The sequence below is a fragment of the Lepisosteus oculatus genome, chromosome 18 (genome assembly GCF_040954835.1).
Source record: "Lepisosteus oculatus isolate fLepOcu1 chromosome 18, fLepOcu1.hap2, whole genome shotgun sequence".
In the NCBI taxonomy this organism is placed as follows: Eukaryota; Metazoa; Chordata; class Actinopteri; order Semionotiformes; family Lepisosteidae; genus Lepisosteus; species Lepisosteus oculatus.
The window spans coordinates 21,763,217-21,780,202 of NC_090713.1; the positions used below are offsets into that span (position 1 = coordinate 21,763,217).

The 16,986-nt window shown below is 56.5% G+C and overlaps 2 protein-coding genes across 3 annotated transcripts; one reads left to right on the forward strand and one right to left on the reverse strand.

The window, feature by feature from the left end:
- The first annotated feature begins 664 nt into the window (after positions 1–664).
- On the forward strand, positions 665–3,227 carry LOC138224045 (aldo-keto reductase Mkms_1985). Its single transcript, XM_069180307.1, has 2 exons — positions 665–754; positions 1,759–3,227. The coding sequence occupies exon 2, from the start codon at positions 1,769–1,771 to the stop codon at positions 2,627–2,629; it is 861 nt and encodes a 286-aa protein (XP_069036408.1). The 5' UTR covers positions 665–754; positions 1,759–1,768; the 3' UTR covers positions 2,630–3,227.
- LOC138224046 (bcl2-associated agonist of cell death-like) lies at positions 3,102–9,011 on the reverse strand. 2 transcript variants are annotated; one of them, XR_011182396.1, is made up of 5 exons: positions 8,878–9,011; positions 6,944–7,111; positions 5,319–5,500; positions 4,586–4,796; positions 3,102–3,965 (listed from the first exon to the last, which is right to left on the reverse strand). XR_011182396.1 is itself a non-coding variant. In XM_069180317.1 (4 exons), the coding sequence occupies exons 2-4, from the start codon at positions 7,101–7,103 to the stop codon at positions 4,638–4,640; spliced, it is 501 nt and encodes a 166-aa protein (XP_069036418.1). In that variant the 5' UTR covers positions 7,104–7,111; positions 8,878–9,009; the 3' UTR covers positions 3,102–4,637. The 2 variants fall into 2 exon arrangements, 1 of the variants encoding a protein (XP_069036418.1); XM_069180317.1 differs by having other exon boundaries at positions 3,102–4,796; positions 8,878–9,009.
- Positions 9,012–16,986: the final 7,975 nt, after the last annotated feature.

Consider the following 16,986-nt stretch of genomic DNA (forward strand, 5'->3'; position numbering starts at 1 on the left):
CTAACCGTTGTGAAACGGTCATAACAATTTAACTGATTAAGCACACTACATTTCCCATAATTATCGGGACCTGCCCATATTATTATAAATATTATATATATATTTGTGTGAGAGTTACGTGAAGAAACAACTTAGTTTTATCCTTACAATCCTGTTTAGGAACAGTTGGTGCTACAGAAAACTTCATCTAAAGGTGGTGTTAGATCCATAAATATAAGAATAAAGATCAGCGCGCAGTAAAATCAGCTCGTCTATACGAAAAGAAAAGGTCTGGAGTAGGAAAATTATAATGAAGGCCCTTATATCGCAGCAGTTTTTTGGGGGGTTTTGACCACTGTGGTCTTTAATTTCTATTCTAGGTAACTCGACCAAAGTCTTCTTCCAGGCCAACGTTCTATGCAATCTTATTTTTTTACAAAATATAATGTACGTTTGTTAATAATCAAGTTTTGTGGTTTGTTATTTTAACGTGTAATTTTTCCCAAGCCACAAAGAGTTAACACTTCCGGGCGCTGCTCCGACCCGGAAGCGGCGGGGAGGGAATAGCCCCGCCCCCTGCCGCCCTCGAGGTTACCGCCTCTTTTCAGTACCCAGGCATCCGATTGGCCGAGAGCGCAGCCAGTCCAGGGCGGTCTGCTCGGTGTCGCCATGGTGACGAGAGCCGGGCGGGGGCGCCGGTCCCGTGACCGGGCTCAGGTGACGCACATGGCGTGTCTCCGCGGAGAAGCGCAGGGAGTCTGCAGAGCTGTGTTGGGTGAGTTTGTTTAACTCCAGATATTTTAGAGTGGTAATGCTACCGTCTATCTTAAGTGTATACAAGCAACTGTTTACCCTTTTTGTTGTGCAACATCGTCGGCGGATGAAAACGGAAAAAAACGTTATTTTTCGTGTTATTGAAAAATAAAACAAGGTTTTAGGGTAATCTCCCTCTCTCGTTCAGCTGCACAGAGCCCTAGAAACGTAAGAACACTCACAAGCGAGGGGAGAGGTCTGACCTGTTTGGAAATTGGTTGTTAATTGATCCCAGGATCAATCGGCTGGGCAGCTTAATGTAAATTGTACTGTAAACAGGCGCCGTCCTTCGGATGAGACCTCAAACTGAGGTCCTGACTCTCTGTGGTCATTAAAAACCCCAGGGCGTTTCTCCAGAAGAGTAGGGGTGTTACCCCAGTGTCCTGGCCCAATTCCCCCCTGGCCTTTACCCCTCATGGCCTCCTAATAACCCCCCTCTCTGAACTGGCTCCATCACTCTGCTCTCCTCCCCACTGAGAGCTGGGGTGTGGGGAGCGGACTGGCGCCTCATCCAGGTGGGGGTACACACTGCTGGGGGTGGAGGGGATCCTCATGACTCCCCTCCCCCGCCCTTCACTAGGATTCAGACATTGTTGGGGCTCCCCCTCCCAGAGACCGGAGCGCTGCTCACCTGTGTGTCACGACAACCCGGATCCGGGGGGTGGGGGGGGGCGCGCTGCGGGACTCTCCAACTCTCCGGAGCGCTTATGGCTTAATTGCTTAACGAGGGCCGGGTGAGGTTAATTAGTAATTAAGGGTCAGCTGGTGCAGAGACTCTCAGTGGGGTGGCCAGCGAGCGGACTGTTTCAGGAGCCTTTTTGGGGGGGGGGGTGCCAACAGTTTCACCCCCTGTGGGGTACCCCCTGTTCCAGCTCACAGCATGGTGTGTCCAGGAAAGGGCCAGAAGGAGGAATTATTGTTGTTGTTGTTGAGATGGGGGTGGCTGTGAGCTGTCGGCTCTTCCAGGGACTGACCGATGGCCGACCACACGGTGGAGCTGAACACGGGCGCGAGGATGCCCCTGCTGGGGCTGGGCACCTTCCGGCTGCGCGGCGCCGAGGAGCTGCGGCGCTGCGTGGACGCGGCGCTGGCGGCCGGCTACCGCGGCTTCGACACGGCGGCCGTGTACGGCAACGAGGAGGAGCTGGGCCGGGCGCTGGCCGAGCTGCTGCCCCGCCACGGCCTGCGCCGGGCCGACGTCTTCGTCACCAGCAAGCTGGGGCCCCGCGACCAGGGCGCCGGCGCCGCCGAGGCCTGCCGGCGCAGCGTGGCCCGGCTGGGCGCCGGCTACCTGGACCTCTACCTGGTGCACTGGCCCGGCACCCAGGGCCGGCCCGCCGGCGACCCGCAGAACCGCCAGCGCCGCCGGGAGAGCTGGGAGGCCCTGGAGGCGGAGCACCGCGCCGGCCGGCTGCGCGCCATCGGCGTCTCCAACTACACCCCCGCGCACCTGCGGGAGCTGCTGGCCGGCTGCGCGGTGCCCCCTGCTGTCCTGCAGGTGGAGCTGCACCCGGCCCTGCCCCAGCCCGAGCTGCTGGCGCTGTGCGGCCAGGCCGGCGTCCACCTGCAGGCCTACTCCTCGCTGGGCGGGGGGCAGCTGCTGGCCCACCCGGTGGTGCGGGAGGTGGCGGCGGCGCGGGGCCGGGCGCCGGCGCAGGTGCTGCTGCGCTGGGGCCTGCAGCGGGGGGCCGGGGTCATCCCCAAGTCCGGCCAGCCCGCCCGCATCGCCGAGAACGCCCGCCTCTTCGACTTCCAGCTCGGCCCCGAGGACATGCACAGACTGGGGGCGCTGGGGTCCGGCACGCGCTACTGCTGGGACCCCAACACCGTCGCTTAGCGCCCATCCTCCCCCCCCCGGCCTTCATGTTGGGGTACGGACATTATTGGGGCTCCCCCTCTCCCGGAGACCGGAGCGCTTGCACCCCTGTGTGTCACGACAACCCGGATCCGGGGGGGCAACTGTGGGACTTTGAACTCTCCGACTCTCCGGAGCGCTTCATGGATTCTTAATTGCTTAACGAGGCCGGGTGAGGTTAATTAGTAATTGAGGGTCAGCTGGAGCAGAGACTCTCAGTGGGGTGGCCAGCAAGCGGACTGTTTCAGGGGCCTTTTTTTGGGGGTGCCAACAGTTCCACGCCCTGTGGGGTACACCCCCCCGTTCCTTTTTTATTAACATAGCCCGTGCTCGAAGCGTATTCACCCCCTGTCCCCCGTCAGAGGGACCCCCCCGAAATCTGCCGCCTGTCGCCGCAGTCCCGCAGACCGCCGGTTCCGGGGCGAGGAAGAGGAATCGAGCCGCCCTCGGTCCAGCCGGTGCTCAAATCTCTTTATTGCACAGGACGGGGACAAATTTACAAAATCCGTTAAAAAAACATCCCACGGGATTCTTCATACCGCATTCAAGTCAGAAATCGGAAATAAAAAATAAAAGATGATGCACAGTTTCACAGTTTTTTTTTTACACAATTTGATCATATCAAGTATGTATAAAAGAGTGCTATTTACAACCCTGTCCCCCTCCTCCTCCTCCTCCTCCTCTGCGGCTCCTGATTGGACTCGTTAAAGACACTTAATTGGCCCCGAGCGAGCTTGTGTCCGAAGGCGTCCCGGACACGATCCTCCGATTCTGGAGGAGGGAAGAGCAAAGTCTGGCCGGGGCTCCGGGGTCGGAGAAACGCGCTGCTCGTTTGCACATTAAGCTCGTTAACTAATTGTTACTGTTGCCCCTCTCGGATTCCCTGCCCAGGCGCCAGGCTTCGGTACGGCATCACCTGACTCAAGGCACAGTAGACGGGGAAAGCTCATAAAGACTGGACTGTTCATTGTTTCCAAGGTGAATTAAGCAATTAGACTAATTAGTTAATTGAGGGGGCTGGACTAGGAGCCAGGGTTCGACACCTCCATTTTAAGAGCACAGAAAATCAGAGCAGATTCTTAACAGGGTACAAACTGTACAAATCAGACTGCTCTACTGTCTGATAAGAGTGGTAACACTCTGTGTGCTAAACCCTGTTTCTGTACATTTAAGGGTCACCTTGAATCAGGGGTCTCCAGCCCTGGTCCTGGGGAGCCCCAGTCCAGACAGTCTCATGGGTCACCTTGAATCAGGGGGTCTCCAGCCCTGGTCCTGGGGAGCCCCAGTCCAGTCAGTCTCCTAGGTGGCCCCGGATCACCTGTGAATTAAAGATCAGGACCCACTGATCAATTAAACAGGCGATGCCTGAATGAGGGGAGCTCTGGGGGTCCCAGGGGGCTGCAGGTACCTCTGCTGTTTGCACACATGGTTCAGGCGCGCCTCCCCGACTCTACAAGACCGCTCCAGCTCCCCAGCCATTTTAAAATGAGCACGAGCGGAGTGGGCAGCGATGTGGCAGCAGGGCTTTCAACAAGGGTGGCGGGAGCAAACTGGATAAAGGGCCCAGCTCTTGCCACCAGGGATTCGAACCCACAACCTTCGTGCCCTCCTCCTCCTCCTCCTCTTCCTCCTCCGGCCTGACCTAGCTTCAGTGCAGGGAGGGTCCTGGGGCGCCTGACGAAAAGCTGTCTCCCGTTCAAGGGGTCCCCCCTCTCAGCCCCCTCTTCATTAGGACAGGGGGCTCCAGAGCCCCGTTTTACTTGGGGGGGGGCACGCTCGTCCTGAGACCCAAGGCGCTGGGGGTGTTTGCACGTTTCTTCATCAGTCGGGGTTCAGCTTGCGTTAATCCTGTGTCAACCAGCTGAGTTTTGGGGGTTCCTTTCTGCCAAGGGCTGGCCCCATTGGGTCCCTCACTCGGCCCCCCCCTCCTGGACCTACGTGTTATCTGCTGACCGGAGGCCGGGCGGTCAGCAGACGAGGTGGGGGGGGGTCACTGCGCCCCACAGCCGCGGCCGGAGGAGAAGACGCTGTTGGGGTGCTCCTCCTCGGGCACCGGCGCCCCCTTCAGGTTCCAGAGGAAGGCCCACCAGCTGGGGGAGGTCTTCATCGTCGGCCGGGTGGCGCCGGCGCTGGCGGCCCGCTTGATCTCCTGCAGGGGGCAGAGGGGAGCAGAGCAGCGTCAGGACGGTGCCCCCCAGTGGCAGGGGGGAGCTCGGTAACCCCGATCCCAACCTCTGTGGCCTCCCCTGGCTCTCTCACCCCTCACCCCCTCCTCCACACCCCCCTACTCCCTCTACACCCCTCACCCCCTCCTCCACACCCCCCTACTCCCTCTACACCCCTCACCCCCTCCTCCACACCCCCCTACTCCCTCTACACCCCTCACCCCCTCCTCCACACCCCCCTACTCCCTCTACACCCCTCACCCCCTCCTCCACACCCCCCTACTCCCTCTACACCCCTCACCCCCTCCTCCGCACCCCCCTACTCCCTCTACACCCCTCACCCCCCACTCTGCGCCTCCCGTCTCTCACACCCCTCACCCCCCACTCTGCGCCTCCCGTCTCTCACACCCCTCACCCCCCACTCTGCCCCGCCCTCTCTCACCCCCCTCACCCCCCTGCTCCCTCTCCTCCCCCCTCACCCCCCCGCGCCCCCCGCCCTCTCTCACCCCCCTGTCCAGGCAGGTGTCGAACTCGTCGCTCATGCGGCGCAGCTCCCTGCCGTACTTGCGGGCGGCCCAGAGCGCGGGGGGCGCGGAGCGGGACCGCAGGCGGAAGGGGCCGGGGTCCTCGTCCGGCTCCGAGTCCGAGGCGCGGCTCTCCGACTGGGGGCGCGCGCGGCCCTCGCCCTCTGTGTGCGGGGGGGGGGGGGGGGGGGAGAGAGAGGGAGCTGGCGTGAGCGCGTCGCCACGGTGACGCACACATTCACCCCCAAGGGGAGAGGGGGATCCCCAGGGGCGAGTGGGACTCCAGCGCCAGTCACAAAATCAGGGGGTTCCCCATCCTGGAACTGGGGACCCCACACCTGCCAGTTTCTCGCCCCTCAAATGACCCGACGGCAGGGTTCAGTCGGACTCCGATGGTTTTCGGCTGCTAAATATCCTGGAAAATCGCCCTGGAGACGTTCAGTTTCCTAAGTCGCGTGACATCTCCAAACCCGGAGCAGGAAACGAAAACCCTGCGAGGGTTCTAGCCCAGCATCCCTGCTGCTGGTCCAGGTCCAGAACCGGCAGGCGTGTCTGTGGTCCCCTCCTCCCCGTCTGCCTCTGAATCGCTGGGGGGGGAACCCCTCTCCTGAATCGCCTGTTCCTAAAGGGAACCCCTGGGAGATTTAACCGCTGAAGGTAAACGAGTGATTTGTGCAATTCAAGGGACGCTGGAGTCTGGGGCCTGGAAGGTGTTAAAGGGGAGCTGAGGTCCCCATTTCAAACAAAAAAAAAATCAAATTTCGAATTGTGCACAAAATCGGGAACTTTGCGAAAGTACTGCGAGTCAGCATGTTGTTGCAGATTCGCATCAGGTTCCCACAAATTGTGACGTGAAGCGGCCCTTCCTGCTCACTAGTCACTGTGATGACTGATGTACAGAGCTGTGAACCAGCCATTCCTGCTCACTAGTCACTGTGATGACTAATGTACAGAGCTGTGAACCAGCCCTTCCTGCTCACTAGTCACTGTGATGACTAATGTACAGAGCTGTGAACCAGCCCTTCCTGCTCACTAGTCACTGTGGTGACCAATGGACTGAGATGTGAGCCTGCCCTTTCTGCTTACTAGTCCCTGTGATGACTAATGTACTGTGATGTAGGAGTAAGTACAGGTTGTACAGCAGACTTTTCACCAGTAGAAATGCTCCAGCGTGATCTGATGGCAGAGTTAACAAGGGCAGAATTTCTACTGGATGAGAAGAGCTGGACTCACAAGCCTGCTTGTACACAGTGTCACAGGGCTGGAAGTATCGCTGCCTCGTTCTGAATCCCAGAACATGGCGCTGCGCAGACCTGGAAATGTCCCGTGTTTTGTGATGTCATTTGGAAGTTACCGTGTGTGCGCGTTTTACTGTCATCGCGGTCTGAAACGCACTCAATGATGCCGATTCTTTCTAGCCGCGAAATACAAAAATAGCGCTGCAGTTCCCCTTGAGGATTTTCATTCCCAGCGCTGTCCACCTTGTCCCACTGAAGAGTCACATCACCGCGAGAGCGGTACTGTCACTGGCGCGCCCCGGTGACCCCGGAATTTGGGGAGCACTGCTCTCACGCAGCCAGCCGGCGGGGGGGTCGTCCGCAACTCACCGGGAGGCCGGATCCCCGGGCTGCTGTGGGCGTGGCCCAGCGCGGGCCCGAGCCCCGCCTCCTGGCGGGGCCCTCTCCCCGCCGCGGTCTCCGATTGGGCGGGCTCGGCGACGTCATCCGAGAGGCCCGAATCGTCCGAGAGGCTGAACACGGGCGTCATGGCGACATCTGCAGAGGCGAGAGAGGGCACGCAGGTGAGTGCGGGGGGCTCTTCGGCCTTTCCGTTTCTACAGTGCACCACAGGAGCGTAAAAACACGGCCATTTTACGTCATTCAATTAAAGTGGACCCTGGGATCATATTTGAATGGTGTTTTAAGTCAGTTCCCCGACTATAGTCACAGGTGTTGATGTGCACTATAGTCACTGATACACAGGTCTTGTTTTGCACTATAGTTACTGATACACAGGTCTTGTTTTGCACTATTGTTACTGATACACAGGTCTTGTTTTGCACTATAGTCACTGATACACAGGTCTTGTTTTGCACTATAGTCACTGATACACAGGTCTTGTTTTGCACTATAGTCACTGATACACAGGTCTTGTTTTGCACTATAGTCACTGATACACAGGTCTTGTTTTGCACTATAGTCACTGATACACAGGTCTTGTTTTGCACTATAGTCACTGATACACAGGTCTTGTTTTGCACTATAGTCACTGATACACAGGTCTTGATGTGCACTATAGTCACTGATACACACACAGGTATTAATGTGCATTATAGTCACCGATACACACACAGGTATTAATGTGCATTATAGTCACCGATACACACACACAGGTATCGATGTGCACTATAGTCACTGACACACACACAGGTGTTGATGTGCACTATAGTCACCGATACACTCACAGGTATTGATGTGCACTATAGTTACTGATACACAGATCTTGTTTTGCACTATAGTTACTGATACACAGGTCTTGTTTTGCACTATAGTTACTGATACACAGGTCTTGATGTGCACTATAGTCACCAATACACACACAGGTGTTGATGTGCACTATAGTCACTGACACACACACTGGTCTTGATGTGCACTATAGTCACTGACACACACACTGGTCTTGATGTGCACTATAGTCACTGATACACACACAGCTATTAATGTGCACTATAGTCCTATAATCACCGATACACACACACATCTTGATGTGCACTATAGTCACCGATACACATACAGGTGTTGATGTGCACTATAGTCACTGACACACACACTGGTCTTGATGTGCACAATAGTCACTGATACACACACAGCTATTAATGTGCACTATAGTCCTATAATCACCGATACACACACACATCTTGATGTGCACTATAGTCACCGATACACACACATCTTGATGTGCACTATAGTCACCGATACACACACATCTTGATGTGCACTATAGTCACCGATACACACACACAGGTGTTGATGTGCACTATAGTCACCGACACACACACGCACGGTTACCGACAGTCAGGCACTGCCACGCACACGGTGTCACGCTGTACAACCGCACAGTGAGAACGGTGACATACGGGGCTCAGACCCACACGCTCGTGCCCTGGACGTTCGGCCCGCCGCCTCGAGACTTCCGGGTAGAAAGGAAGTTTTCCCGGAGAGGAGCTGGGAAAGACGGGCGCCCCGGAGCGAGCAGAGCCCAGCCCGGTCGCTGCAGGGTCTCGCCCTCAGACCCCAGCCACCCCCCTGGGGTGTGATGGGGGGGAGTTTGTACCCCCAGAAGGCGCCCGCTTCGGTTCTCTTTGGCTTTGCTACCTAACAGCTTCCCGGTCTGGAAAGCAACCTTCTGGCTGGGAACCTGGAGACACGCAGCTGAACTTTCGTTTGCTTTTTCAAAAAAAGCACTAAAAAAAAGCCTGCAATCCTCATCATGGGCGCCTGCACTCCCGAATTCAGTCACGACGCAGAACTGTTCTCCTTACCCGGACCGGCTGCGGCTGCTTGCTGGGCGATCGTTGTTTGGGCTCTCCGGCGTCAACAGAAGTAGGTCGGGTCCGGCTGCTCCCCAGCCCTTCCGCGAAGGCGCAGGTTTCGCTTCGCCCAGCCAATCCGCTCGCCCGCCCCCGGCCCCCGCCAATCGCCGCGCCGCGCCGCCCTGACGTCACTGTTGCGGGTCGAGGCCGGGGCCGCGTGCCTTGTTTACCAGCGCCGAGGGGCCGTAGTGGCGCGTGGCGCCGCGCACCCCGAAATCCAGCCCGGCCCCCCGGCCTTTGCACGAGCAACACCCGGTGCTCGGATATTTGACACACAAGGTCTGCAGCCCGAGCTGCGCCCTTCCTGACGATTTTCTGCTCCTAGGTGTTGTTGCGGACCAAATATTGCATCACTTGGTGCGCGTCAATCGCAGTTTCCCACCCGCTGGTGGATCTAGAAAACCGGTGGCTCTGCAGAGATTGCTCTCGGAGGGCTTTAGGACAGTGTCCAGCCTGTACTTCGCTCCCAGCCCTCGTATTGTCCTGTTTCCAAATATCTTGTCATGAAAACCTGTCATCGCAGCGTATTGGGTTGAGCTCTGTTTTGATTTGACTCTCGTCCTATATACTGTATGATGTATGCTGTATGATAGATAGATACGTGATTGATCCCGGGAGGGAACAGCAGCTTAACGCAGACCTCACAGCCACAGTGTAACGAATGATACAATAATAATAACACAATACAGTCAGTACAGTGAGAAGTGCACCAAGGAGAGTTACTCACAGTCCAGAATACACAAGGAACAAACCAGAACAGAACAGTACACATAAAAATCGTATTGTAGAATATGACTATAAATATAGATGTAAATATAGATAAAAATATCAATGTATTACACGGGTTCCTGGCATATATTGCACAAAAAACGGTTGTAACGGGAAAGAAAAAAGAACAGATGTATCAGTTTGCTGCTCAGTCCAGAAACAGGTCACTGTCGATGTTGCCTCTGCCCAGACACACAGTGGAGGCGTTGTACAGTCTGATGGCAGAAGGCAACAATGACCTCCGGTAGCGCCCCCTGTCGCACCGCGGATGGATCAGTCTCTTGCTGAACGTGCTCTAATTAGGGTGTTGTAATCAGGGCGGTGCAGTGGTGAGCGCTGGGGCCCTGGGTTCAATTCTGCTGTCTGGGTGGAGTCTGCATGTTCTCCCCGCGTTCACATGGCTCCAGGTGCTCTGGTCTCCTCCCACAGTCCACAGACATGCTGGGGGGGGTGGATTGGCTGCTGGGAAAACTGGCCCTGGTGTGAGTGTGTGTGTGTCCTGTAATGGACTGGTGTCCTGTCCGGGGTGTACCCTGCCTTGTGCCTGTTGCTTGCTGGGATAGGGTCCGGCTCTCCTGTGTTCAGAAAGCGAATAGTGTTGTAATTCTGCACAGTGTGCACAGGCTTCATGAGTGTTTATACCTGGAAATTTATTCTCATGTGGAAATGTTTTCTAACAAACCCCACAGCAGCTGGGCAGCCTTTGTGGTTCCTGAACACAGACATCCAGGGCCTCTGTCAGATCAGCTCAGACATTCCCTCAGAACAGTGCGACTCTGTTTTCACCATGGGGTACAACTACAGGACCAGTTAGAGCAGGGCTGTCCAGTCCTGGTCCAGGAGGGGTCAGTGTGTCTGCAACAGGGCTGTCCAGTCCTGGTCCTGGAGGGGTCAGTGTGTCTGCAGCAGGGGTGTCCAGTCCTGGTCCAGGAGGGGTCAGTGTGTCTAGAGCAGGGCTGTCCAGTCCTGGTCCAGGAGGGGTCAGTGTGTCTAGAGCAGGGCTGTCCAGTTCTAGTCCTGGAGGGGTCAGTGTGTCTGTAGCAGGGGTGTCCAGCCCCGGTCCTGGAGGGTCAGTGGGTCTAGAGCAGGGCTGTCCAGAGTCCAGTCCTGGGGGGTCAGCGTGTCCAGAGCAGGGCTGTCCACTGTCCAGTCCTGGGAACAGGAGGGGTCAGTGTGTCTGCAGCAGGGGTGTCCAGTCCTGGTCCAGGAGGGGTCAGTGTGTCTGCAGCAGGGCTGTCCAGTCCTAGTCCTGGAGGGTCAGTGTGTCTAGATCAGGGCTGTCCAGTCCTAGTCCTGGAGGGTCAGTGTGTCTAGAGCAGGGCTGTCCAGTCCTGGTCCAGGAGGGGTCAGTGTGTCTGCAGCAGGGCTGTCCAGTCCTAGTCCTGGAGGGTCAGTGTGTCTAGATCAGGGCTGTCCAGTCCTAGTCCTGGAGGGTCAGTGTGTCTAGAGCAGGGCTGTCCAGTCCTGGTCCAGGAGGGGGTCAGTGTGTCTGCAGCAGGGGTGTCCAGCCCCGGTCCTGGAAGGTCAGTGGGTCTAGAGCAGGGCTGTCCAGAGTCTAGTCCTGGAGGGTCAGCGTGTCCAGAGCAGGGCTGTCCAGCGTCCAGTCCTGGGAACAGGATTTGCTTGTTTATGCGAAGCTGATGGCCTCCTCTTGTACAGAGACTTAGTGCTCTATATTTAATGTTTTTCTTTTTAATTGAATTTCCCCTCATGACCACAAGATGTCGCTGTCAGATGGGGGAATCTCTCTTTCTCCCGGATTCAGATACTCAGCAGATATCCCAGCGCTGGCCTGCGATACCAAATCACAGCTCGGAGGAATAGCTGCCCTCCTCTCTTTAATGAGCGCACTGGCCCAGTTAGAGCATTTATTTCCATTAGAAGTTCTTAAGTAGTCAATACATTAAAGAGACGTTCAATCACATAAATGCACGTTTGTTTTTAAAGTCGGAGGGGTGCACGTTTTAAATCTTTCATTTGATATATGTGCTTTATGGACTCTTGGCGCTTGCTCAAGAGATCAGTCAAGTGCCTGACACTTTAATCACTGCTCCGACAGGCGCACAGTCCCTCACCAACACAACCTGTTCTGGAAAACACAGGGCTCTACAGCTGTACGGTAGGGTTCCTGTATGTTAGGGGCTCCAGGTCCAGTGCGATCCCAACCAGGTTTAACAACATGCAGGGTTCCTGTCTGGCAGAGTTCCAGCTCCAGTTTGATCCACTCCGGGTTTTACCAGCTGCAGGGGGCTCCTGTACGTAAAAGAGGCTCCAGCTCCAGTCCACTCCAGGCCAGGTTTTATCAGCTCCAGGGTTTTCTGTATAACAGGGGCCCTGATCCAGCTGGCTCTATATGTCATCATTAAGTCATCAGTTTTCCAAAACTTGCATCAGTCTCTTCCTGCTCGGAGAGGCCGGCGATTGGTCAAATTAAGTCGTTTCACCCCCTGGCCTCCACGACCGGCGTTCTCTCAATTGAACAATTGACTTTGATGAGCAGCTCGATGAAGCCCAGGTTTCCCCCAGCCCTGGACAGTGGTGACCTGTGGGGCCGACTGCAGCCGGGCCCTGTGGGACCAGGGCCAGAGAGCTCCACAACAGAGGTGCTGCCTCCGTCCGGCCGGGTCTGTTCGGGTCAGCACCAGAACCCCGAACCCCCCCCCCCACAGACTCTTGCGGAGGTGCGTCTCCTGTTTTTTAGTCCAAAATACACCCACCCCTGTGTCCATCCAGCTTCGAAGCCTTCCCTCCAGCCGCCAGCCCGATTCCCATTGCGGAGCGGTCGGATCCGCTCCGGGTCGTGGCGGTGGCCCGTGTGTGTGAGTGTTTCCTCCGGGTCCTCCAGGTGCTCCGGTTTCCTCCCACAGTCCAGAGACATGCTTGGGAGGTGAATGGGCTTCTGGGAAAACTGGCCCCGGTGTGTGTGTGCCCCGTGATGGACGGGCGTCCTGCCCAGGGTGAGTGAGTGTGTCAGCGTGTGTCCTGTGATGGACTGGCGTCCCGTCCAGGGTGTACCCTGCCTTGTGCCCGCTGCTTGCTGGGATAGACTCCAGCTCCCCGGTTCATGGCTTCAATGAAGATAAGTTAGCAGCCATATCACCCTGCAGCTCACAACTGGCAACCCACTGGAGCTCAGCAGGTGTGAGCTTGGTCAGTACCTGGAGGGGAGACTCCTGGGAAAGCTGAGGCTGCTGCTGGAAGAGGTGTGAGTGGGGCCAGCAGGGGGCGCTCACCCTGCGGTCTGTGTGGGTCCTAATGCCCAGTATAGTGACGGGGACACTAGACTGTAAACAGGCGCCGTCCTTCGGATGAGATGTAAAACCGAGGTCCTGACTTTCTGTGGTCATTAACAATCCCAGGGTGCTTCTCGAAAAGAGTAGGGGTGTTACCCCAGTGTCCTGGCCAAATTTCCCATTGGCCCTAACCAATCATGGCCTCCTAATAACCCCCCTCTCTGAACTGGCTCCATCACTCTGCTCTCCTCCCCACTGAGAGCTGGGGTGTGGGGAGCGTTCTGGCGCACTATGGCTGCCGTCGCATCATCCAGGTGGGGCTGCACACTGGTGGTGGTGGAGGGGATCCCCACTACCTGTAAAGCGCTTTGAGTGGAGTGTCCAGAAAAGCGCTATATAAGTGTAAGCAATTATTATTATTATTATTATTATTATTATTATTATTATTATTATTAAGTTAACATGCCGGCCTCGGCAGGGTTACAGACGAGAGCAGGGGCACGAACAGGTCAGTCGCGAAACGGACCTCGAGGGGAGGCAGGTTCTGACCCGTGTGGGGAATCGGGCCTGAGTCCGGGCCCGATGGAGGTTCCCCTCTCCCCCACAGCTCCGTGTCCTTCGGAGCGATCGTAGAGCTCGGCCTTGGAGCCCCTGTGTTGTGTCTCCGCTGTGCAGGCCGGCCGTCTCGGGGGGAGGAGGAGGCGAAGTTCTCATGTCCTTCCTCCTCCTCTCCCTCCTCTCCCTCCTCCCCACCTCTTAGTCGCTCCTCCTCCTCCTCTTCCTCCTTTCTGATTGGCCTGGCCAGGAGTTACAAGACTGGGTTGGGCTGAGCTGGGCTGGAGGTTACCAGACCGGGCCGGGACGGGCTGGACCGGGCCGTGTTGGGCTGTGGGTTATGAGACCAGGCCAGGCTGGAGGTTACCAGACCGGGCCGGGACGGGCTGGACCGGGCCGTGTTGGGCTGTGGGTTATGAGACCAGGCCAGGCTGGAGGTTAGCAGACCGGGTCGGGCTGGGTTGGGCCGGGCTGTGGTCCCAGCAGGCTCGGGCACAGCGAGAGAAGTTTCTGGCTGCTGAAGGAGGGAGGAGGGGAGAGGGAACAGAGTTTTGCTAAGTGTTATTACTTTGGCAACAGTCATTCACAGGTTCTGCCAACACAGCTCTCAGCATTTGGAATTTGACTGCAGAGAGAGACAGGGGAGAGAGAGAGAGTGAGGGACAGGAGACGGGGGAGAGAGACAGGGGAGAGAGAGAGTGAGATACAAGAGACAGAGACAGAAGACAGAGGAGACAGACAGGGGAGAGAGGAGAGAAACATGGGAGAGAGGAGAAAGAGACAGCAGGGAGATGGGAGAGGAGAGAGACAGGGGAGAGAGAGAGTGAGGGACAGGGGTGAGAGACAGGAGACAGAGGAGAGAGACAGGGGAGAGAGGAGAGAAAAAATATGTCTGTAGATTTTATATTACTTTTATTTTTGTTTTGTTTCATGTGAATTTCATTATTTTTATTTGCTTTGGCAACACTGATTGTACCCATCGGTCATGCTAATAAAGCACCTTGAATTGAATTGAATTGACAGCAGAGAGATGGGAGAGGAGAGAGACAGGAGAGAGGAGAGAGAGACAGCAGAGAGATGGGAGAGGAGAGAGACAGGGGAGAGAGGAGAGAGAGACAGCAGAGAGATGGGAGAGGAGAGAGACAGGGGAGAGAGGAGAGAGAGACAGCAGAGACATGGGAGAGGAGAGAGACAGGGGAGAGAGGAGAGAGAGACAGCAGAGACATGGGAGAGGAGAGAGAGACAGCAGAGAGATGGGAGAGGAGAGAGACAGGGGAGAGAGGAGAGAAAGACAGCAGAGACATGGGAGAGGAGAGAGACAGGGGAGAGAGGAGAGAGAGACAGCAGAGAGATGGGAAGGGAGAGAGAGAGGAGAGCAGAGGGAGAGAGATGAGACAGCCCAGCCTTGTGTTCATGGCTGGAGGGACAGAGAGGTGCCAGGGGAGAGAGGGGCACTGCCCGTTCCTTTGTTTCACGACTTCAGCTCTTTTCTCGGAGAAGCTCTGACGTGCTCTCTCCCCCCCAGAGAGCGGGACTAATTACTGTCGTACAGATCGCTGTGTTTCCTCTTCTGCTGCCCGGCTCTCCTGTGCGTGCGCGCTGCGGCGCCGCCACAGTTTGTGTGAATCCCAGTCTTGTGGGCGAGTGGTAATGTACAGGGGTTTGGAGGGATGGAAGTCAGGCCCCCATTGTACAGCAGTCCGATCCACTCCAGGTTTTGCAGAGGTGTTAGTCAAACTCCTATTGTACAGCAGTCCGATCCACTCCAGGTTTTGCAGAGGTGTTAGTCAGACTCCCACTGTACAGCAGTCCGATCCACTCCAGGTTTTGCAGAGGTGTTAGTCACACTCCCACTGTACAGCAGTCCGATCCACTCCAGGTTTTGCAGATGTGTTAGTCAGACTCCCATTGTACAGCAGTCCGATCCACTCCAGGTTTTGCAGAGGTGTTAGTCAGACTCCCCCTGTACAGCAGTCCGATCCACTCCAGGTTTTGCAGAGGTGTTAGTCAGACTCCCCCTGTACAGCAGTCCGATCCACTCCAGGTTTTGCAGAGGTGTTAGTCAGACTCCCGTTGCTTCGTTTTAGCAGATGCCGATGGCTCCTGCAGAATGGATGTAACAGAATAATCGTTAAATAATCTTTCCGTTAACTCCGTACGTGGGACACCGCGAGTGCACAGGTGTGTGGGCAGCAGGGGGAATCGCAGCAGCACCTGGTGGCCACCTCCGTTACGTATCGAGGTGACATAACCCCGAGAGGGAGAGGGTCGGGTGAGGGGGCCTGGGGCTCGTCTCAGGCCGTCTCAGCCCTGATGGAGCAGGGGCCTGGAGGGGGGGTTCCCAGTGCTATGATGGTGGGACAGGAAGAGAGAGAGGGAGAGAGACCGCCCTCCTCCCTCCTCAGGGAGTGTGTAGTCGGGTGGGGACGGCACAGCCACAGACAGGCCGCGCTGCGCTCTCAGACCGCGGTGAGAGAGTCCAGCACCCCCCCCCCGGCTGGCCCAGGGTATTTTGGGAAGACGCAGCCGCCTTTCCGGCCTCTAATTACCCTGCTCGGGGTGGGGCCAGTGGGCGGGGGGACAGGGCTGTGGTCAGAGACTCCAGGCATGAAAGCAGAGGCGGGTGTGTGTGTGTGTGTGTGCGTGTTTGAGGAAGAAGTGTGTAATCACAGGGTCTGAGAGACGAACACACAGCAGCCCATCAATTCTTTACACCAGCAAAGCGCTGGTCTTAGACCCTGGGCCCACTGAGGGCCTCTGGCCTCTCTCTGCGCGATGCTACGCTGACCACACATGACAGAGACGCACAGAGGATTATCGGATGGGATTGACCATTCATCAGTGGGATTCACACCATCCGAAAAATCCCGGTCCATCATTCACGATCCCAGCAGCCCGGATACAGCCTGTTCTCCCCCCTCTGCGTTCCGACCAGCGGTACCGCACAGTTACAGCACGGAGCACTGGACTCAAGGACAGAACTAACCCTCCTGCATACTCATCCTCACAGTAGAGTCACACTGACTGGAGGAGAGACCCAGCTCTCACTGAGCACTGAGAGATCACAGCAGAGTCACACTGACTGGAGGAGAGACACAGCTCTCACTGAGAGATCACAGTAGAGTCACACTGACTGGAGGAGAGACCCAGATCTCGCTGGGAGATCACAGCAGAGCCACACCGACTGGAGGAGAGACACAGCTCTCACTGAGAGATCACAGTAGAGTCACACTGACTGGAGGAGAGACCCAGATCTCGCTGGGAGATCACAGCAGAGCCACACCGACTGGAGGAGAGACACAGCTCTCACTGAGAGATCACAGTAGAGTCACACTGACTGGAGGAGAGACCCAGATCTCGCTGGGAGATCACAGCAGAGTCACACTGACTGGAGGAGAGACACAGCTCTCACTGAGAGATCACAGTAGAGTCACACTGACTGGAGGAGAGACCCAGATCTCGCTGAGAGATCACAGCAGAGTCACACTGACTGGAGGAGAGA

Bases quoted from the DNA above. Each gene is read 5' to 3' on its own strand.
- LOC138224046 (XM_069180317.1), bottom strand. From the start codon at position 7,103: ATGACGCCCGTGTTCAGCCTCTCGGACGATTCGGGCCTCTCGGATGAC. The intron at 5,501-6,943 runs GTGAGTTGCGGA...CCCCGCACACAG, and splicing joins CCCGGGGATCCGGCCTCCCG to AGGGCGAGGGCCGCGCGCGC. The intron at 4,797-5,318 runs GTGAGAGAGGGC...TGCCCCCTGCAG, and splicing joins ACACCTGCCTGGACAGGGGG to GAGATCAAGCGGGCCGCCAG.
- LOC138224045 (XM_069180307.1), top strand. From the start codon at position 1,769: ATGGCCGACCACACGGTGGAGCTGAACACGGGCGCGAGGATGCCCCTG.